Genomic DNA, 22,621 nt, shown 5'->3' with positions numbered 1-22,621 from the left:
GCAATGGCAGTAAACAGCTCTTTCAGCAGACTAGAATTATGCTAATATAAGACAGAGAGCAAAATACACTATTTTTGTTTTGTTTTGTTTTTCCTGGAAATTAGAATTAATGAGGAGAGCTGAATGCCTATAATCCTAGCAACTGCAAGGAGACAGTGACAGGAAGATCAAGGATTCCAAACCCGCCTGGGCTACACAAGTAGTGTTTCAAAAAGCAAACAAAATAACAAAAAACAAATAAGTTAGTGAGCATTTCTCCAAGCAAAAGCTAAGAAACTAAATTGGCTCAACATTTATCTCCCCCTACAGGAGAGATACAACAATCACAATTGTACAGGATCCCTTCGCCGCGTTTGACCCTCACAACCCCATAAACATGCTCAAACTTCGGCTGTTCCAACGACTCTCCCCAGACCAGCGAAAACTTGCCAACAAAACAGTCGCAATTTCCACAGGAAAAAGCCTAGTTATTTTAGTGCAGTTTAATTTTAAAAACAAATGGGAGAGTTTTACTCAGCATTTCCATTCTAACATTTTTTTTTCTTTTTGAAAGACTTTACTAAATAAATAAGCTCAGTCCGGCTTCGAACGCCTAATCCTCTACATCAATAGGCATGCGCCACCAAATACAAGCCAGTATTAATTTTATTTTCTGAACTGCAGTTGTTGCAACCCAAATAAAGCCCCAAGGGCTGTATTGCATTGGTCAGCATTCGAGCGCAATGGCACAGCCCAATTTCTAACGCGCAGGCAGGCTACCGTGGGACCAGCTGTGCAATCCAGACTCCCAGTCAACTGTCCTATCTCAGGCATTCTGAAACACAACCGAAAAACACCTAATACCAGCTGCCTTCAGAGCCACATCTACCTGGCAGCTTTTTGAGACTTTCGTTTCACCAACTTTACCTCAGGAGCGAGCCCGATCGCGCTTCCACTTACTCACACGCAGGCTCGTCCCGACTCGCTTCCACTCTGTGGCAAGTTCGCGGAAACTTTTCCACAGTATTCACCGCGTCCAGGACGCCGACACGTGAAGGCACGAGCCCAACACGGCCGCGCTGCCCAGTCACCCACGCCGTGCCCCTACCCGTCAAGGAGAACCTGAGGTCCCACCTCTTCCTGTCGCTCCCTCTCCCACATGTCCATTTATGTAAATCGGCACAGTGAATGACACCTAGGAACCAAACACCTCCCGCGGATCGCACTCACCGGCCTCCGGGGAGTCCTGAGCGGGCGGCGGCACGCCGGTGCCCACCGGGGACAGGTGCTGAGGCAGCTTCTTGGTCCACGGGTTCCCCTTTGGCAGCGGCGGCGGCTTGTCCTCGAGGCCGGCTGCCGCTGGGTCCTCACGGACGTCCTCCGGTGGGTCCCGAGGTGCTGGCGGCGGCGGCGGTGGCGGCGGCGGTGGTGGTGGCGGCGGCGGCGGCGGGGCCTCCCCGCCGAAGGGACCCCCGGGCGCACGCGCCTTGTGCGCCAGGTGCAGCGCCAGCGGCCTCACGGGCACGGCCGCTTGCGGCACGCTGTGTCCCAGCACGAGCGCCGGCGACGGCTCTCCCCGCGCCCCCGCGCTGGTGGCGGCCGCGGCCCGCTCCTCCCTCGCCTCTTTGCCCTCCCGCTCGCCGGGCGCCGGCTGCTCCGCCCGCCGGCTCGCCGCTGCCAACAGCGCGTCCCGGTCTCCGGCCACGGCGGGCGGGTCCTCCCGGGGGGCAGCGGCGGGCACCGGGGCGCGAGCGGACATGGCCGGCCCCTGGCCCCAGCCTCCTGCCCAGCCTGGGGCCGTCCGGGTCCAGGGAGCCCGGCCGCCCCTCTCTCCACACGGGGGCACCGACCCGCTTCGGTCCTGGGACGCGGAACCTGCCCGCCGAGGCGTGCAGCGCCCGGCGTGCCCGTCCTCCCCGCCCGCCGAGCGGAGCGCTAACCGCCCGCCGCCCGGCCTCGTCGCAGCGCACGGCTGGAGCTCGCCACACGCGCCGGGCGCGCCCGAGCCGCGAGCCCTCAGCGGGCGCGGGCGACGACGCGGCGCTCCAGCCAGTCTGAAGGATCTCTGGCGAGCCGCGGAGGCGCGCGCGGCCTTAGCCGGTAACTGCCCCAGAGGGCGGGGCGTGCAGAGGGCGAGGCAGTCGGGGGCGGGGCGTGCAGAGGGCGAGGAAGGCAACTGGGCGGGGCGTGCGGAGGGCGAGGAGGGCCAATGGGCGGGGTGGTCAAATAGGCGGGGCGTTTATAGGCCGAGGCGGGCCGATGGGCTGGGCGTGCGGAGGCGGAGGCGTCCAAGAGGCGGGGCGCGCAGAGGGCGAGGCGGGCCAATGGGCGGGGCGTGATAAAGGCAAGACAGCCAAGAGAATCAGCGTTCGGTAGGCGAGGTGCCCAAGGACCAGGGCGAGGGCCAGTCAGGGTGAGGGGCGGGGCGGGTAGAGGACGAGGCAGGGTAGGGGGCGGGCACCCTGGAGAGTGACATGCCTACTCACTGGCATCCCTAAACGCTGCGGGCGACCGCGGCCTGAGGAGTCTTCGCGAGTGCGGCGGGCGTGGTTTGATGAGGGCCCCGCCCTAGCGGCCAGCGAGGTTGAACCTGCACTCTTGGGGAGCACCCGACATCTGTGACCCAGGGACAAGGAGGACTCTCCTCCGGAACCGGGAGGATTAGAAAGCCCATATTGCGCTTCAGGTTCTTCAGGAGGGTGGGTCCTTAGGACCCGGGAAAAGTTTTCCGCTAACGCTGTGGACTCCGTAGGCACTCCTGATCCGCAGCCAAGTTCAGGTGAAGACTCAGCCGCGACATTAAGTGACATTAAGTGACAAGTGCACTTACTTGTCCGTCCTGATTCTAACCCACAGACAACGAAATGCTTGAGTTCTCTTGAGTAAAGCAAACACTTAACATTTCGCCACCTTTTTCATTTTTCACTTTTTCAATGACTTTTGATGTTTTCAAACTAGATGTTCGGTAGCACAAGTTGACCTCGATCTCGAGGTTGGCCGTGAGCTTTCTTTTCCCCTTGCTTTTGAGACAGCGTACTACTATAGTCCAGGCTGCCCTGGAAGCCATCGACTTAGACCAGTCTGGTTCTGAACTCAAAGGAATGCACCTGCCTCAGCCTTTTAAATGTTGGGATGACTACAGGCGTGAGTACTAGGCACCAGGCAGTCTTGAACTTTTTTTAAAGAATTCTTTTAGAGTTCCTAGGGCTGGTATTAAAGCTTAAGGACCACACCCAGTAGGCTTTGTACATTCAGTCTCTCCGTCTAGATGTCTTTTTTTAGATCTGCCTGCCTCTGCCTCCCAAATGCTGTGATTAAAGAAGTGCACTGCCTCACCCAGCATGAATTATTCTATTTTTAATTACAGGAATGTGAGTACGTGTGTGCATTTGTGTGTACAATTGTGCAGGTGCCCCAGATTACCGGAGGAATTGGATCACCCTTAGCTGGAGATACAGGCTGTTGTGAGCTGCCCAGCACCGTACTGGGGAGACCAAGTGGCAAGCGCTCTTAATCTTAAAGCCATCTCTCCAGCCCCTTAGCTTTGAATAATTGACTGAGTGAAAAAAGGAATACAGAGGGAAGGGCATAACTGCTCCCAGATACGGTGGAGTCTAGAGTTGACAGGACCAGATTGAGACTGAGCTGGGGCATGCAGGGAGTAGGGGAGCGGGTGGAAGAGGGGAGAAAAAGGGACAAACTGCAGAAGCCCGAAGGCCAAACGTACAAAAGGGACCTGCAACCAAATTGGTTGCATTATATAGGGAAGAGCAACCCAGTTGCCTGGGCTGGGAAGTTCAGTGTAGGAGGTGGAGGGTTAGGGCAGCCAGGAGGGCCCTACTGGTACGGACTGAGGGTTGCAGGAAGAACACAGCTGCCAGGTCCCCTTTGATATGTTAAATAAGCACCTCAGCCAATTGCTGCAGGGTTTGAGATTTAACCCTGACCCTGACTCCACCTCCCTTCGGATTAGAGGAGGTGAGCATCACTCCCAGTTTGTTAACCAGTCTTAATTTGTGGAAATAGCACTTGATTACAGCTTAACCATGTTCCCAATATTTCTCCCCAGCGATGGGTATTAACACAGTACAATTTGGTAAGCCTAGCAAGCTCTTTCTTTTTTAGCACTGAAATTTGATCTGAGGTGATATTGGCCAAACATGCTTCAGGTTTGATGAAGTTGCATTGTTCAAGGTCATCATTGAGAACTATTCCTACTGGTGAGAAGGTTTTCTCCACCTCAGACCACCGCTGACCATGTTCAATAGTGTTCTCACGACCTCATGTATAACGTCAGCTGTACACAGTGAGTCTTTGCTGGTTTTCTACACAGAAATCTCCAGGTTACCCGGCCCTACGCTAGGCGATGAGAGCTATACTTACATCAGAATTGCCCAATGCCAATGCCAACTTCTTGTTTGGTTGGTTGGTTGGTTGGTTGGTTGGTTGCTTTGGTTTGGTTTTGTGAGACGGGGTTTGTTTGTGTAGCCCTGGCTGTCTTGTAACTAGCTCTATAGATAAAGCTGCCCTCTGACAGAGCTCTCCCTGCCTCTGCCACCTCATGCTGGGATCAAAGGAGTATACCACTACTGCCTGGCTGCTGCTTGTAACCAGTTTTTGTTTTTTCAAGACCTGTTGGAAACACTTAATTCTTGTATAGAATTGTGCCAACAAATACCAGTCAACAGGATTCTGAACACGTTGTATTCGTTTTTTGCTTATTGAAATACAAGACTGAGTTAGTAGAAGGAAAGGAAATATGGTAGTGTCTGTCTACAATTCCATTTACCTGTGCTCCTATGGATATTTGGTGCACGAATGCATGCGTGTATATACACACGGGTGCTCGTATAAAGGTCTGAGGAAGACCAGGCAGCATCCACCCATTTCTATTTATTTATTATTTTGATGTAAGTTCTCTCACTAGCTGGAACTCACCACCGGCTACCTGGCCAGTGACTCTGCACCTCCCCAGTGACACCAAATTTGGTCTTTTGGGGGACATCAAACTCAAATCCTCACAAATATTTTACTGACTGACCTCTCACCCCAGTTCTATGTTGTATTTAAAAGTCACAAGACTTCTCACAAAAAAAAAAAAATCAGCTAGGCATGGCACACACCTTTGATTCCAGAATTTGGGAGGCAGAGGCAGGCAGATTTCTGTGTTTGAGGCCAGCCTTGTCTACAAAGTGAGTTCTAGGACAACCTTGTCTATACAGAGAAACCCTGTCCAGAACAACTCTTCCACCCCAAAAAGAGAGAGACCGACTCCTTAAAGTGAAGGATGATGAAGAAACAATGTTTCTAGGAACAGTATTTGCTTTTCTGGGAGAGAACGGAGAGCAGTTGTGCTTTCAGGGCTCCAGTGGCAGGGCCTTTACTGTAGGGCATTGTTACTACTTGTGACTAAAGCTTACTGTCTATTATCTATCTTTCAAGTACTTAGAACTCCTGCTGCTGCTGCTGCTGCTGCTGCTGCTGCTGCTGCTGCTGCTGCTGCTGCTGCTGCTGCTGCTGCTGTTGGCACTGCTGCTGTTCTAACTCCTTCTCTTCCTCCTCCTCCCCCTCCACCACCTCCACCTCCTCCCACTCCACCACTTCCACCTCCTCCTCCTCCTCCTCCTCCCTTCCCCCTCCTTCTCCTCCTTCCCCCTTTTTCCTCCTCCCTCTCTCTTCTCCCCTCCCCTCCTCCTCCCCCTCCCTCACCTCCCCCTCCCTCTCCCTCTCTTCCTTTCCTCTCCCCCAAGACAGGGTTTTTCTGTGTAGCTCTGTCTGTTTTGGAACTCACTCTGAAGACCAGGCTGACTTCCCACTCAGAGATTCCCCCTGCCCCCTTGCTAGGAGGCGAGAGCCACAGTTGCCTGACCAAACTGCTTCTGGTAAAGAGCTTGGATGTTTTTGTTGTTGTTCACTCTAGCCTTTTTCTGTTCTTTTGTTTGTTTCAGGGTTTGTTTTTGAAGAGCAAGCAAGAAAACTTTTATTAAGGAGTAATATCTCCCTAGGAAGGGTCTGGAAAATGAGTTGTCCTGTGTTTTGTTTGGTTGCTTTGTATTTTTTGTTTTGTTTTATTTTTTATTTATTGTGACAGTCACATTAGGTAGCCCAGCCTGCCCTGGAATTTGCTATGTAGCCCAGACTGACTTCAAATTTAAAATCTACCAGATTAAAATCTCCCAACTTCTTCCTGGAGCTGTAGTCATGCACCACCCAACTTGGCAACCCTCCTTCTCCTGACCTTGTAGCAGAAAAGTCTAACCTCCCTAGACAGTGTGCAGTCTTGCCCTCCAGTATCTGTATATTAGAAAGGTCTGAAGATATGGAAGTTCACAGTCCTCATTCCCCCAAGGCAAATAACCAAAGGTTATCAGCAGTTTTCTCTCAACCTGTTCTGTGTTTATCTTTGCCCTTATAGGCACAGAGATAATAACCACCTGCCCTCACTAGCCCCTGATTCTCTGACAATAATCTGTATCTCTGTAAACGGTCCTTTTAACAAGTTCAAATTATGAATGTTGAGTGTTCCATTGTTCCTAGCACCCTAGCTGAGCCAGTGTGCCATTGTTAGCCTCCATTTTGTTCTTGGTTTTTCCCTTATAGCAAACTATAGCTTATATCAGATTTTTCCTCTATTTCCTAGTTCAGAATCATGGAGGAGCCAGGCAAGGGGTCAGGCACTCATAATCTCAGCTACTCAGAGGTGTGGGAGGATCACTTAAACTCAGGATTATGAGGCCAGCATGGACAAACAGGAAGATCTCTGTGTCTAAAGCAGGGCTGGAAGAGAAAACCCATGTTTGTACTTTGTCATTTGTGCCCAAGTTTTCTAGTCAGAATAAATGAGTTACTAGCCAATCTGTGAATTATTTCTCCTTGAATACGGGTTATTCGTCCCAGCCTAAAAGAACAAGTTATTTGGTTCAAAACTCGACAATGAAGGCAAAGGAGAGGAAGCATCCTCTAGGCAACAGCCTCCCTTCTTTGAGACAGTCTCGTGTTACCCAGACTGGCATTGAATTCTTTAAATATCCCAGAGAAAACTATGAACTCCTAATCATCTGACCTGTAGTTCCCAAGTGCTGTAGACCTGTGTCACCGCATTCAGTTAAAATCCTTGTTGGATGGCCACCATCTTCTGGTCCTCACAAGAGACATGGTTTCCATCCCTTTTCCTCTCTCACCTTCTATACTAGTTCTGTGAGAGCCAAAGTTATGTTGTAAGTTTTAATTACTATGCCTGAGATCTGTCTTAGTTATAGTTTTACTGCTGTGAACAGACACCATAAGCAATGCAAATCTTACAAGGACAACATTTAATTGGGGCTGGCTTACAGGTTCAGAGGTTCAGTCCATTATCCTCAAGGCAGAAACATGGCAGCATCCAGGCAGGCATGGTGTAGGAGGAGCTGAGAGTTCTTCATCTCCATCTGATGGCAGCTATTGGGAGACTGGCTTCCAGGCAGCTAGAATGAGGGTCTTATTCCCCACACCCACACCGACACATCTACTCCAACAGTGCCACTCCTAATACTCCCTGGACTGAGCATATACAAACCATCACAAGATCCATGAAACAAAATACCTCTTAACCTGCAAATCCTTGGCCCAGGGACAGATAATTCCTGAAATGCTAGAAGCGATTGTTTATGGGAGATAACAAGCCATGTATTTCAACACCCCTAAACAAGTTTGTGTGACCCTAACTCTCCCGGATATGCTTGATGATCACGTATAGGTATAAAATACATCAAGATGTGTGTCTGCCTCCTATTGACCGGATGGGAAATACGGTGGCCTTATGGGTTTCCTTTTTAAGTCTGCAAAATGTGACTTGTCATTTTCTGGGAACCAAGGAATGGATCTGATCAGAGTCCATCATCCTGGCCAGTACTTAATTAAAGCTTGCTTCAAATTTGGCTTAAAATTGTACCATGGTTTTATTTTCACTGGTGGGATTAACAGTTCCTTCATTGACAAGAAGCTGCCAGCAGCTAATCCTATCAGTTACTGGATCTCTTTACTGCTTCCTCCACACTGCCGTCACCTTCCATAATGTGCCACTTCCTGTTAATGGCTCCTCTGTCTCTGCTAAGGCCCATTTCATACTGTGAGGACCATAAGAGTTAACTGTAAAATATAGCAGGCATATTAAATCACGTGAGATTACCCCTTAATGTAATGGGAATTAAAATCTAGAGAACATAAGGTTGTTTCTTGAGAATGGTCCTTTCTCATTCTTCGAGAACCTTGATGGCTGACTTGTTCAAATCAGTCTGGAGGAAAAGTCCCGTTTACAGTCTGCTCGCTTTCCACTCCCCTGCTCTTTCAGGACACATTTATTCCATGAGAACGTGAAGGGTCCTCCACTATTGCCAAGTTACCAAACCAAGGTTCAGAGAGCTTTCCCGGGTGCTAGAGACATTTCAATGACGGCATTAGATAGAATTTGTGCAACTTCTATCTAATTTAACTTTCTGCAAAACAGCCACTTTTAAGGTAAGTGATCCTTTAAAAAACAAATACATAACAAACAAGATGGTGAATCATCCTTGCTTCCAATTGTAGAACTGTAGCCCTTCAGCCTTGTCTCTTACAATAGGGTTCAGTACTGTTTCCTAGTCTCTCTAACCTATGAGCCAGGGTCAGCGCTGATGCATCTCTCTCTCTCTTTTTTTAAAAGATTTATTTGTTATATATGAGTACACTATAGCTGTCTTCAGACACACCAGAAAAGGGCATCAGATCTCATTGCAGATGGCTGTGAGCCACCGTTTGGATGCTGGGATTTGAACTCAGGACCTCTGGAGAACAGTCAGTAGTACTCTTAACCACTGAGCCGTCTCGCCAGCCCACTGATGCACATCTGTTAGGCTTTCTGTCCAAGGAAATCACTGGAAGAAAAAGTACCTTTACGGTTGGCAGTCCAGCACTCAGAGGCTGAGATAAGGGAAGTGTGTGCTCCAGTCAACCTGGGTTATACGGTGGGTCCTGTCTGGACAACAGGAGACCGTTTCAAAAAACAAAATAGAACAAAACAAATGGAAAACAAAACAAGAGCTAAAGAGTTGGCTTAGCATTTGGGAACACTTGTTGCTCTCACAGAGCACCATACAGTGGTACACAAACATGTGTGTTTGAGTTCCAGGGAATCCAACACCCTCTTCTGACCTTCATGGGTGCCAGGCACACATATGGTACACATACATCTATGCACATAAAACACCCATACACATAAAATCAAGAGCAATGAATCTAAAAATTCAAAACGCATTTTAAAAATAAACACTTTAAGAATAAACTGTTTATTACTGTGTGTAAAAACTGCAAACACATAAAACTGGTTGCCCAGATCACTGTCCCTTAGCCCCTTCCTAAGTAAGAATTACCCACATCTCTTTACTTTTAATTATTTTTCCTATTTAGTCACTGGTAGCAAAGTAGCTTCTTGGACTCTACTTTTAAGTAGCACATCACAGTATAACTGTTAGAGCTACAGAAATTTTGTATATTCAGACTTGAACATTTTATTTATTTATAATTTTTACAGTCCAGTCGTTATCCTCCTCCCAGTCCGCTCTCTGACTGTTCCTCATCCCATTCCTCCTCCCTCATCTCCAAGAGGATGTCCCCAACTCACACCCACCCCACCAGACCTCCCTACTCCTTGGGGCCTCAAGTCGCCTGAGGGTTAGGTGCATCTTCTCTCACTGAGGCCAGACCAGGCAGTGCTCTGTTACATATGTCTGATGTATATGTGTTGGGGGTCTCATATCAGCTGGTGTATGCTTTCTGGTTGGTGGCCCAGTGTCTGAAAGATCTCGGGGGCCCAGGCCAGTTGAGACTGCTAGGCTTCCTCCTCCAGCTTTTCCCTAATTCAACCAACCCAGTGGTCCTGGGCTTCTGTCCATTGGTTGGGTGTAAGCATCTGCATCCAACTCTCAGCTGCTTGCTGGGTCTCTCAGAAGGCAACCATGCTAGGCTCCTGTCTGTAAGCACACCATAGCATCAGTAATAGTGTCTGTCAGGTCTCAGAGCCTCCCCTTGAGCCGGATCCTAATTTGCGTCTGTCACTGGACCTCCTTTCCCTCAGTCTCATCTCCATTCTTGTCCCTGCAGTTCTCTTAGACAGGAACAATTTTGGGCCAGAGTTTTTGACTGTGGTATGGCAACCCCATCCCTCCACTTGATGTCCTGTCTTTCTACTGGAGGTGGACTAGAGTTCCCTCTCCCCACTGTAGGGCATTTCTCTAAGGTCCCTCCCTTTGAGTCTTGAGCATCTCTCCCCTCCCAGGTCTCTGATACATCCTAGAGGGTCCCCCCACCTCCTACCTCTGGGGGTTGCCTGTTTCCATTCTTTCTGCTGGCTCTCAGGGCTTTGCTCCTGCCTACCCCCTAACCTCATCATGTTCTTTTCCCCTCCTTGTCCCCTCTCCCACCTAGGTGCCTCCCTCCCTCTGCCCACCTCCCCCATTCCCCCAGGGATTGCTTTCTTCTCCCTCGAGGGATTGAAGCATCCTTACTTGGGCCCTTTGCTTTGTTAACTTTCTTAAGTTCTGTGGATTGTATCTTGGGTATTCTGTACTTTTTTAGCTAACATCCACTTATTAGTGAGTACATACCATGCGTGTTCTTTTGGGTCTGAGCTACCTAACTTAGCATGAACTTTAACTTTTGACCTCAAATAGAAGATGCTCCTTAAGAGTGAAAACTTGGGGTTGGGGATTTAGCTCAGTGGTAGAGCGCTAGCCTAGGAAGTGCAAGGCCCTGGGTTCGGTCCCCAGCTCCGAAAAAAAGAACCAAAAAAAAAAAAAAAAAAAAAAAAAGAGTGAAACCTTAAGTCAGCGTGATAGTGGTGCATACATCACACATACCTTTAATCCCAGCACTGGGGAGGCAAAGACAGGCAGGTCTCTGTGTTGGAGGTCAGCCTGGTCTACAGAATGAGTTCCAGAACAGCCAGGACTACACAGAGAAACTGTTTCAAAACCACAAAGACAGTGTTACTGCTTAGCTAAAGCTGACCTTAAACTTGAAATTTTCTTGTTTCTACTTGAGAATATAAGGTACAAAACAACTGTCCAAGCTTAGGTAGCTTTCAGTAGAGCAGTTTTACTGAAATAGGTTAGTATCCCAAAAGCTTATGTGTCTGGGCTAAGAACTTCCAGTTTGTAACAGCCGAACTAGAATTATGGCTGTCTCTCTATCTTTCCATACTGTTTGGTGTCTTTCTTTCCCTCTGTCAAGCTTTTTGAGACAGGGTTTCATGTAACCCTAGACGTCTTTGAACTACTGGTTCTCCCGCCTCCACATCTGTGATGGTTTGTATATGCTTGACCCACAGAGTGGCACTATTAGGAGGTGTGGCCCTGGTGGAGTAGGTATGCCATTGTGAGTGTGGGCTTTAAGACTCTCGTCCTAGCTGCCTGGAAGCCAACCTTTTCCTAGCACCCTACAGATGAAGATGTAGACCTCTCAACTCCTGCACCATGCCTGCCCAGATGCTGCCATGCTCCCGCCTTGATGATAATGGACTGAACCTCTGAACCTATAAGTCAGCTCCAATTGAATATTATCCTTATAAGAGTTGCCTTGGTCGTGGTGTCTGTTCACAGCAGTAAAACCCTAACTAAGACAACATATTCCAAGTTTTTTTTCTTATAAAACAATTTTGGGTGCCGGAAAGAAGGCTAGGCTGTTCAGAGTGCTCACTTCTCTCACCGTTTTTGCAGAACTTGGTTTCCCCGCATCTTTAGCAGATAGCTCACAACTACCTGGATGCCCTGTTCTGACCTCCACTGGCACCTTCACTTAGATGCACATAGATACATACAGGAACACACATAAAATAAAATTTTAAAAATAACAATTTATAGGGCTGGAGAGATAGCTCATCAGTTAAGAACACTTGTTGCTCTTTCAAAGGACCTGGGTTTACTTTCCAGCACACACACAGTGGTTTATACCTATCTGTAACTCCAGCTTCAAGGGATCTATCTAATGCCACTTCTGACCTCTTTGGACACCAGGCACAAATGTGCACATATATACATGCAAGCAAAATACCTATATACATGAAAAAAGATCTAAATCAACAAAACTTTCAATAACACAAATAGTGGTAATATTTAATCCTTTAACAATATTAAAATAAAATAAAATAAAAAACAAAAAAGTAGACACTTTGCTCTTTTCCTGTTCTGAAGAACCCAATTTTTAAAGTTCATGTATGTATGTGTATATGTGTGTATGTGCACTATGTTCCCACAGAGGGCATCAGATTCCCTGGACCAGGAATAATGAATGGTTGTGAGCCACCATGTGGGTGCTGGAAATTGAACTTGGGTCTTCTATAAGAACAAGTGTGGGCTGGAAAGATAGCTCAATGGTTAAGAGCATTGACTGATCTTCCAGAGGTCCTGAGTTTAATTCCAAGCAACCACATGGTGGCTCACAACCATAAGAGGACCTCATGCCCTCTTCTGGTGTGTCTGAAGACAGCTACAGTGTATTCATATACATAAAAAAATAAATCTTAAAAAAAGAGAGAGAGAAGTGCTCTTATCTTCTGAACCATGTCTCCAGCCTAAAGGAATGAGTATTATTGCTTTAAGACAGGTTCTTCTTGTATATCCCAGGCTGGTTTCAAATTGGTGAACCTCCTGTCTCATCTGTCAGTGTTGGCATTATGTGCAGGCACAACTACACTCACCCACCATTTCACACTCTGATGGCCTAATCTAGCTTACTATACAGAAGGGGTATCAGGCTGGAGAGATGGATCAGGGGTTAAGAGCACTGGCTGCTCTTCCAGAGGTCCTGAGTTCGATCCCCAGCAACCACACGTGGCTCACAACCATCTGTAAAGATGGGTACCCGATGCCCTTTTCTGGTGTGACAGCAACAGTGTACCCACATACATGAAATAAATCTTTAAAGAAAAAGAGGGGGTATGTATGCATAAACTCTAGAGTTGAATCCATTTTTACATTTAAATTATTTTATCATTGTGTGTGTGAGAAACGTATGTCTGTGGGTGTTCCATAGCACACGTATGTCTCCATGGACAACTTGAGGAGTTAGCGCTCTCCATCTACCCTTACATGATTCCAGAGATTAAACCTAGGTAGTCAGGCCAGCCATGGCAGGCATGGTCATCTGCTGAGCCATTTTGATGGCCCTTCCATGCTCGTTTGTGACACTTTCACCACACGTTAGGTAGCCGCAGCTTTCTGGGTCTTCTATTCTATTGGCCTATGTGGGTTCTTGTGAAATACTTTGCTGTTCTTGCTACTGTCTCCGTAGTATACCATGAAATCAAATTATGAGGTCTTACAGCATTGCTTTTATTTTTTGCCTACAATTACTTTAGCCATTGGGGGGGGGGGCAAAGTGTTTTGTGAGCCCATATGAATTTTAGGATTTTTTTTCTAATTCTGTTCATATCATTGGAATTTTGATAGGAATTATGCTGAATCTGTAGCTTGTAGATACCTTTTACTTCTTTAATTAGGCTTATTCTTAGGTTTCATTTTTTAATGAAAATATGAATAGACTATATTTTCTTCTGGTTTCATTCTCAGAAAGTTCATTTTTTATGAACAAAAAGCCTTTTCATTTGTGTGTGTGTGTGTGCGTGTGTGAGTGCAAAGGCCAAAAGAGGATGTCAAGTCTTTATCACACTCTGCATTATTCCTGAGTTTCCCACTGAAGAACTTGCCTGGTGGCCAGCAAGCTCTAAAGAATTCCTGTCCCTTCCCCATCTAGAGCTAGAATTACAGGTATGTGTACAGCCACACTCAGCTTTTAACATGGTTGTTGGCATAGAAACCTGGATCCTTTGCTTGCACGGAAAGCATTCTAACCCATTGAGCCACCTTTCTAGCCCTTGAATGTAATTTTTGGTATGCAATGAAATGTGGTAACATTAGGACCTACAACTCGGTGACCTACAAATGGGAAAATGAAGGAAAGGCTTATGGCTTATGGCTTTTTTTTCTGATGTAACTATTTTTGCCTTTATTGTATTAATTTATTTATTATTTTGTAATGGTGGGATCAAACTCAGAGCCTCACAAATGCTACCACTCTACCACTGAACTGTAACTCTAGACCAACTGTTTTTATTATTGAATGGCCCTTGAGTGGGAGTAGCTGTATTACTTGATAGCTGCTTCCATCCCAAGGAGATGATACACAATAGTGTAAAGATGTTTGACAGGAAACAAGTCAGGGCTACATGGGATACCTGACTTCCGCACTGGCATATATGGCCTTGGCCAAATCCTGTCCACACCCTACAGCATAAACTAAGAATAGCTTCTTCCCCACACTTCCCCTACCCCATTGGTAGGTACTGAACACAGGCCTTAAACATGCTAGAAAAGCACTCTAAAGATGAAAAGAGGGATAGCTTATAATACATGAAAAATCCTATGAAGTTCAAATTTCAGTTCCTCCTTTTATAAAATCTTATTATTTTACATACTTTGGTGTTTTCTCTGCGTATATGTGTGTGTGAGGATGCCACATACCTTGGAACTGGAGTTAGTTACAGACAGTTGTGAACTCCATATGGATGCTGAGAATTGAACCTGGGTTTTCTGGAAGGCATCTCTCCAGCTCTCAGCCCCTTAAGGAAAACACTGCTGGGACACAGCCATGTGTACTCATTTCTGTTTCCTATGGCTGCTGTATAATGCACAATTCAGTGGTCACAATAGAAACCGTGTGCAGTACTGTCATCTCTTTGTTATTGTGACAAGGGGAAGTATGGAGAGCAATCAAGTAGAATTATATAAACACGTTCCAAAGGGGCCAATCTGTTCCAGACCTTTGGGAGGCAGAAGCAAGACATCTCTGTAAGTAGAGGCCAGCCTGGTCTATCTAGATAGCAAGCTCCAGGCCAGCCAGAGCTTCATAGTAAAGCAAAATCATTTATCTAGGGATGATAATCAGATTATAAGGCAGTACCTCTCAGTGTAGACAGTCTCAGAGCAAAACTATGCAAGATGTCCTGGTGGAACAGCCTTGACACATGAATATTTGCAAAAGATTTTGATGACAGGGAACAAAACTTTGAACCCCAATTAAGTGAATTATCTCCCTTGGGAAAAAAATCCGACTCTCAGTTCAGCACGGTGGGTGCACAGCCCTTTAGTCTGAAAGCTCGGGAGGCAGAGGCAGAGAGGCAGAGACAGAGGCACTGGCGGGTAGATCTATGAGTTCAGGACCAGCCTGGTTTACATAGTGAGTTTCAGATCAGACAGGGCTACATAGTGGAACCTTGTCTCAAGAGAGAATTATTATTGATTTTTTGAGACAGTTTGTGTAGTTCTAACTCTCCCGAGTTCACTCTGTAGACCAGGCTGGCATACAACTCCGAGATCCGCCTGCCTCTGCCTTCTGGGATAAAGGCACGCACACACCAATGGTACAGGTGTGCAGTCAGCCCAGCTGACTTTGAACTGTAGGTCCTCCTGCCTCAACTTTCCAGTGTTGGGATTACAGATCAGAGCAACCACATCTGCCTTCCAAACCATTCCTTGGCAGCCTTTGTTCAGGATCCCACTCCTCCCAGTAAAAGGGAATCCTTGGTTAACTGACACCTTGAGGTTTTGTTTGCAATGTGTTTACAGTGTCTAGTGTAATCACATCCGGGTTAAAGACTGAGAGCCATGTGTCAGATGCTTGTTCTCCTGGGATCACATGGTGCAAAGCTGGCTCTGAAGAGATATGAATATTGTGTTAGAGCCTTCCTTACTTATTTCTGCCTTACCATATAGGTACAATACCTAAGGGCAAACAAAATTATTTCAAGTTTGGATACATGAATCAAATGAAAGATGCTTCTGGTAGCTGGAATGATACCTCTTTACAAAGAAAACACATAAACCAAATAATTTCTGAAACAGATTTTATTAGGAAATAAAATTTTGGCAAATATTTTAAAATTTGTTATATAGTTAATATTATAATAGAGAAAGCACCATATTAAAAATACATTGATAAAGTGATCTAATTACAACATTGGTAAAGAATGAAATCTAACTACAGAACTATATCTTCAGGGCCTTTAAGACTGAGTCAGAAATATAGAGTAGTAGTTACATATAAGAATGCCCACCTTATGTACAATACATAAAATTGGGTCAAACCAGCCTATGGTTGGATCCCTGCAACTCTGCTCTGAATTAATCTGTAGTATTTTATAGACCTAATCCACCAGGTGGCAGGAAAATGGCAGGCAGGACTTCTTTGAGAATATATTAGTTTCTCAAAGAATGTGTACAACTTTGTGTGTGTGTGTGTGTGTGTGTGTGTGTGTGTGTGTGTGTGTGTGTGTGCATACACACGCATGTGCTGGGGTGGCAAAGTTCAGGGTAGGGGGCTCGAGAGTTCAATATAGGGGGCGGGGTTTAGAAACCAGGTTAGGATCTGAGGGATGGGGGAAGAGGTTCGATTTGATAAGGTAGATAGCAATTTCAGCCATTTGTCTCAAGCATTTGAGACTTTACAGTACTTAAGTTACTATTTTGCAGAGTGGGTTTGAAGAAATGTGAGTGAAGTCATTTTCTTCTCTGAATTAATAAGTTTAGGTAGTTTTGTGAGTGTTGTCTTGAAAGAGCCTAAACTTAAAAGATGAAAATGAACTTATTTGTGACAGGTAGCCCTGGTTGGCCTGGAATATACTGTGTAGACTGTGCTGGCCTGAACCTTGTGGTTGATTGATCCTCTGTCTCCCAAGTGCAGGAATTTCAGGCATGTACTGCCAGTAACACCCAGTGTAGCCCTAGTTGTCCTACAACTCTTCTGTAGACCAGGCTGGCCCTGAACTCTGCCTCCCAGACAGGGAGGGGGGTAGGGATAGGGAGGTGGGGAGGGATTGGGAGGCAGGTGAGGAGTAGGGGTGGAAGAGACTGTGCCATCACTCCTGGCTCTACACCCAGTTCTCTTATCTTTTGTTTGTTTGTTTTGTGGTTTTGTTTTGAAAACAGGGTTTCTCTGTATAGTCCTGGCTGTCCTGGAACTCACTCTGTAGACCAGGCTGGCCTCCAACTTAGAGAGTGTCTGCCTTTGCTGGGATTAAAGGTGTACACCACCACCACCACCACCACCACCACCACCACCACCACCACCACCACCACCACCACCAAGGCCAGATTTTACTCTTAAGGTTTTACTAAAAGTAAAAGTTCAAGTCTGAAAATACAAAAATGCTGTAGCTCTAACAGCCGCACTGTAATGTTACTCGAAAGTAGTGTCCAAGGGGCCGGAGAGATGCCTCGGCGATCAAGAGCACGACTGCTCTTCTGAGGTTCTGAGTTAATTCCCAGCACCCGCATGGTGGTTCACAACCATCTGTAATGGAATATGTTGTTCCGCTTCTGGTGTGTCTGCAGACAGTGACACTGTACTCATACTCATAAAATAAACAAATAAACCTTAAACAACAACAAAAAAAAGTATTGTTCAAGAAGCTATTGCTCTGCCATCAATGAATTCATAGTAAAGATGTTTAAATAGCTGTTAGAAATTTTAGTGACAGAGACAGAGTGCCACAATATCTTTTTAAAAAGCTGCAGAAGACATGTATAATACACACACCAGACCAGGAAGACCTAATTTAAATGTAAGGACAATACAGATTTCAAAGTAAACACATTTACCTTTTAAACACTTTAGCTCAGAGCAGGTTAACATTAGCACCAAATATCTATCCATATAATTTCCATTTAAAAAGTTAGCAGTGTGCAAAAACCTCATGTTTTTCTGTACAATGGTTTAATTTCATATGTAGTTTTTAAATTCTGAAATTAAAAGGTCAAAGCTGTTAACTCAGTCTATAAGCAACTGAAGAACAAGTATATAAGAAATGTCTGACAGAACCCATCTAGTGCAAAGTTCTTTTATTATATCCATTTTCAACATAAATCTCTCTTAAGTAGAGGAAACATGTATAACCCCCACTTCTCAAACACCTCCAGGTTTTCTTTTTGTTGGCAGTGCTGGGGACTGGCCTCCGAGTCTAGTGGCTGGGCAAGCACGGTCCCAGCCTGGACACTCATCTAAGAGATCTGCTTGTCTCTGCTTCCTGCCCTCTAGGATTAAAGACATGAGTTACCATGCAAGGCATGTTTTCTGAGACAGGGTCTCATGGCTCAGGCTGGCCTCAATTTGCTCTGAAAAAGAAAATGCCTGGACTCCTGACTCGCCGGTCTCCACTTCTCAAGTGCTGGGATTACAAGTGCACTACCACACAGGGTACAGCTCAGCACTCAGGATGCTCATAATTCAAAGGTAACACTGGTTTAATATCTTAAAGTTGAAAACCAGATTATAAATCCACTACACACACAAAAAGGATAGACACGGATTTTTAAAATCAAGTTAATAGCAAAACTGCCATATAACAGTATACAGTACGTGTGATGTTACAATCTTAGTTTCAACAATTCTCTTAAAAACCAGTAGAGTTCTATTTATCCTGAATCAATAAATTATTCACAATTAAAATGTCCTTATAAATAGTAACAACAGATGTTATATAAGGTATATGAGGTTTTTAAGAGTTACAAATACTTCAGGATTGTATGATTCAAGTACTGCTTTCACATTACTGAAATGTGCCTACAGTTGTAAATGCCTGCAGCACTGGCCATACAGACTCACTTGGCAGCAATCAGGTATGTAGTGCTGTCTGCTTGTTTTTCACATCATCATAGGGTGAACTCTTTTAAAGCAGGAGACAGGATGTTATACCATACATCGATCCAATTAGTTAGCATATTTATGAAGGAAACGTTCAAAGGCATCGTAGATGGCTTGTCTAAAATGAAATGTAAAGAATTGGTCATTGACAAATATGGGCAAGGACAGATAACTATTAAATTTCTAAAATTATCTCTGGTTAAAACTTTGGGATAAAATGTGCATCTGATATCCTACAGCCTTCATTCTCTAGAGGACAATACAGGAAAAAAATACCTCAATGTAAGAAATAAAGTATTATGTACTTTTGTTTTATGTTCTAGTCCACTTACTTCCTTGTTGGCCTCCATATATTTCTTAAGGCAAAAAATACCCCCTATCAAGCAACAAATAAAACCCTGGCTAGAGAAATCATCTTACCTGAAGAGTCCCTGTTTAAAGAGATAAGCACTGATATGACCCCCTTCTAGATACCGGATTTCACAGCCAGGCCAAATTTCTTGTAAGCTCCGAACTCCTGTTCGCGGAATATAGGCATCCTCTTTGGCTTGCACCACTATAATGAGGCTCGGGTCAACTGGAACTAAGCACAGGATTTTGATGCATTAAACATTGTTTGATGTTTGAATAAATACCTATTCCCAAAGAAAATGCATCATATCTGAGTCTGTAATCCTAGCTATTTGGGAAGCTACAAGTTCAAGATCTATCTGAACAACTTAGACCCTGCCTCTGACCCTGGGATGATGGCTTAGTGAGTAAAGTGCTTGCAACACAAGCATGGACACATGAATTTACATCCCCAGAACTCATGTTAAAAGCTAAGCATACGGCTTCACTTATATGCTCAGCTCAGGGGAAGTATAGACACTGGCCAAGCCAGTCTAGTGGAATTACAAAGCTCCACTGGGGTGAGGAGTCACTGCAGAAGACACTTGTGTTGCCTTCTGGTTTCCACATGTATGAGTACATACAAATACACACACACACACACACACACACACACACACACACACACACACACACACAATATACAATGGTACCACAATATTCATCTAATAAAATGATTTTTTTTTTTAAAGAAAATCTCATATAGTCTGGCCTCAAATTCATTTTGTAGCCAAGGAGGATAGCCTCTACCTCCTGTGTGCTAATGCTAAGATTACAGGCATTACTGCTGTTCCCAGTCTATGCACTGCTGGGGATTGAATCCAGACATCGTGCAAGCTATATCCCTAGCCCTAAAGTGAGTCTCCTAAAGATACATACAGAAACAAGAACAAAAGCAAACACAAGATTGCTGGAGCGATGGCTCAAATGGCTGAGAGCACTGGCTGCTATTTCTGAGGACCTGTGTTTGATTCCCAGGCTAACACATAGTGGCTAACAATCATTTGTAACTTCAGTTTCAGGGGATCTGACACCTTCTTCTGGCCTCCATGGCACCATGAATGTATGTGATGTACAGGCATGTATGTAGGCAAAATACCCATCCACATGTGAAACGAATATTTACACACTCCAGATGTTCCCAGTTTCCTAGGCAATTCATACCTGAGAAATTTGCTACGTGAGTGCATTCATCCATGACTCCTTTCATGAATATTAAAGATTCTTTTTGAAGGTTGCTCCTTCTTTGTTCTCTACTGAGCAAGTGTAATGACTGAGGGTTGTAACTTGCAAAACAACTTTTGTTAGTTGTGAGTGTTTGATTCAAGCGTTCCACCTTAGCTGTATCTTGCAACAGCTGTCCTTTTGAAGTAGCACTGATAGATGCTTTACCAGAATGATGGCACTCAGCATGCTTTGGGGACACAACTTGGTCTCTCATATCTAAGTTTAAAGTTCTGGAAACCAGATTCAGGTTAGTCAGCTTGTCTTCATTGCTAGGGAAGTGTTTCATGAACTCGTGTCCCATTTTGAAAGAATCTGTCTGAATAGATAAGAAAAAACATTTAATAAATATTAGAACTTTATGAAACATTCTAAATACAGAAAAGGTAAAAAGTATCAGTAAGTAAAATATGGCATGGCATACATCAAATGGCCTAGTCTCAGAAATTAATGAACAGCTAGGGGTGGTGACACACACCTATAATTATAGCACTTAGACTGAGGCAGGAGAACAGGCTGTTCTAGGCTAGCCTGGGCTACCTAGTGAGAACTTGTCAGAGAAAACCACTACCATCGCCACCACCATCACTGCCACCACACACACAGAGTAATAGAAGTATTTTTCTGATCTCATTTTTTCTGCATAGGGTCTAACTACATAGGCTCCCTCCCATTCTTGATCCTCCTGCTTAAGCTTCCCAGGTGCTGAGACTACAGGCACAGGCCACCACTTCTAGCTCTAAAGTCCCTTCCCTTTTAAGGCACATGACTGGACACTGTCATATGAGTAAACCATGTACAAAGGGAAAATGTATATCCTGCTTATTATAAAAAGTTTCCCACATTCACATTTACAGATGGAAAGGAATTGGTGGTGGTTAAGAGGATACATAAAGTGGAAGTGGCACTTATTGTTCAACAGGTAGAGTTTTACTTTGGGAAGATGAAAAGATTTTGAGATGGATGTTGGTGATGGCTCACAACTGTGAATGTGCTCACTATCAATGAACTGGACCAGCAAAATGCTTAAAGTGGCATTTTTAAATGGTAAACTTCATGTGGGTAAATTTACTATCGTCCTTACAGGGCCAAAGAAAAACCAGATGACAAAATTTGAAGAGAATGAAGATAAATGACACATTACTGTTGAATGTTTCCTAAGGAAGTCAGAGCTGCCAAGCAGTGATCCCAGCACTCAGGAGGTAGAGGCAGGCAGATCTCTGAGTCTGAGTCCAGCCTGGTCTACAGAGTTCCAGGACAGCCATGACTACACAGAAAAATGCTGTCTCAAAGATGCAAAAACAAACTAACAAAGTTACCTGCATCAGGTTTTACTGCCAAAAATTTCAAAATCCAAGATGGGCAATGGATACACTACACACACACACACACACACAGAGAGAGAGAGAGAGAGAGAGAGAGAGAGAGAGAGAGAGAGAGAGAGAGAGAGAGAGAGGGAGGGAGGGAGGGAGGGAGAGAGAGAGAGAGAGAGAGAGAGAGAGAGAGAGAGAGAGAGAGAGAAATATAAAAACAAGGTCTTAAGCTTATAATCACATGGTCAATGTCATCAATAATGAGATAAAATAAAGCTATTCCAATTTTACTATCAGTTGAGTTTAACAGACTCCCAAACTTTAGCACAGCTAACACCATGTTAGAGGCACCATTTTTACCTAAAAACCCAGTACACAGGGCCAAATGCCTGCCAAAATGAACTGACAGGACACCTGGAGTTCAAGCTCAGTAGACTAAGTACTACTAAGCTGGTACACAGAAAAAGACAACCAAAGACTATGATTTTTTTTTTTTAAGTAATAAAAGTTTTCAGTACTTCCTCAGCATTCTAACATACACTGATGACCTGCTAAGACATGCAGCCTGTGGACTGTTGGTACACAGCCAGGTAACAGACATGTATGTATGTATGTATGTATGCATGCATGCATGTATACATATATATTCTATTAAATCACTCTAATAAATCATATGTATGATTTGTTATATATACATGTATATACATACACATATATTCATTTCATAAGTTCTATTCCTCTAGAGGACCCTAAGACAACCCCCACCTGCTCCTGTGTTCAAAGATGCCCCCCCAGTGTAACAATGCCCACACCTGGGACTTTCTGGTCTTACACTTGCTGTGTAGCTGCTGCTGACCTTGAACTACTAATCCTCTTGATTATATCTCCACAGGTTAAGATTACAGGAATATCCCTCATGTCCAGCTTACTTTTTACTTAATACTTTATGTTGGTATATACAAAAGCTCAGTTCTTTAAGAGGCTAATTAAAAGGATTTTGTTAGAGT

The 22,621-nt window shown here is 45.0% G+C and overlaps 2 protein-coding genes across 15 annotated transcripts in view; both read right to left on the bottom strand.

Annotated features, from left to right (window-relative positions):
- Positions 1-5,108, bottom strand: part of Larp1b (La ribonucleoprotein 1B) — a 36,255-nt gene extending 31,147 nt beyond the window's left edge. For 2 of the 6 annotated variants that reach the window (XM_039102244.2, XM_039102245.2), the window contains exon 1: positions 1,210-5,108. In XM_039102244.2, coding sequence (XP_038958172.1) covers positions 1,210-1,738 — 529 coding nt within the window. In that variant the 5' untranslated portion in view covers positions 1,739-5,108. Of the gene's footprint in view, positions 1-906; positions 1,085-1,209 lie in introns of those variants that run through there. The other 4 variants (NM_001415051.1, XM_039102247.2, XM_039102246.2 and 1 more) reach the window with 4 other exon arrangements.
- Positions 5,109-15,875: 10,767 nt separating this feature from the next.
- The window catches only part of Abhd18 (abhydrolase domain containing 18), a 49,680-nt gene continuing 42,934 nt past the window's right edge, over positions 15,876-22,621 (bottom strand). For 6 of the 9 annotated variants that reach the window (NM_001025039.2, XM_039102873.2, XM_039102874.2 and 3 more), the window contains 3 exons: positions 20,242-20,620; positions 19,108-19,270; positions 17,869-18,805 (listed from right to left, as the gene is read on the bottom strand). In NM_001025039.2, coding sequence (NP_001020210.2) covers positions 18,754-18,805; positions 19,108-19,270; positions 20,242-20,620 — 594 coding nt within the window. In that variant the 3' untranslated portion in view covers positions 17,869-18,753. Of the gene's footprint in view, positions 17,787-17,868; positions 18,806-19,107; positions 19,271-20,241; positions 20,621-22,621 lie in introns of those variants that run through there. The other 3 variants (XR_010063640.1, XR_010063639.1, XR_010063638.1) reach the window with 3 other exon arrangements.

Source organism: Rattus norvegicus, chromosome 2 (genome assembly GCF_036323735.1).
Source record: "Rattus norvegicus strain BN/NHsdMcwi chromosome 2, GRCr8, whole genome shotgun sequence".
In the NCBI taxonomy this organism is placed as follows: Eukaryota; Metazoa; Chordata; class Mammalia; order Rodentia; family Muridae; genus Rattus; species Rattus norvegicus.
The sequence above is the reverse complement of the archived record's forward strand: the minus strand, read 5'-3'. Positions and strand labels throughout refer to the sequence as shown.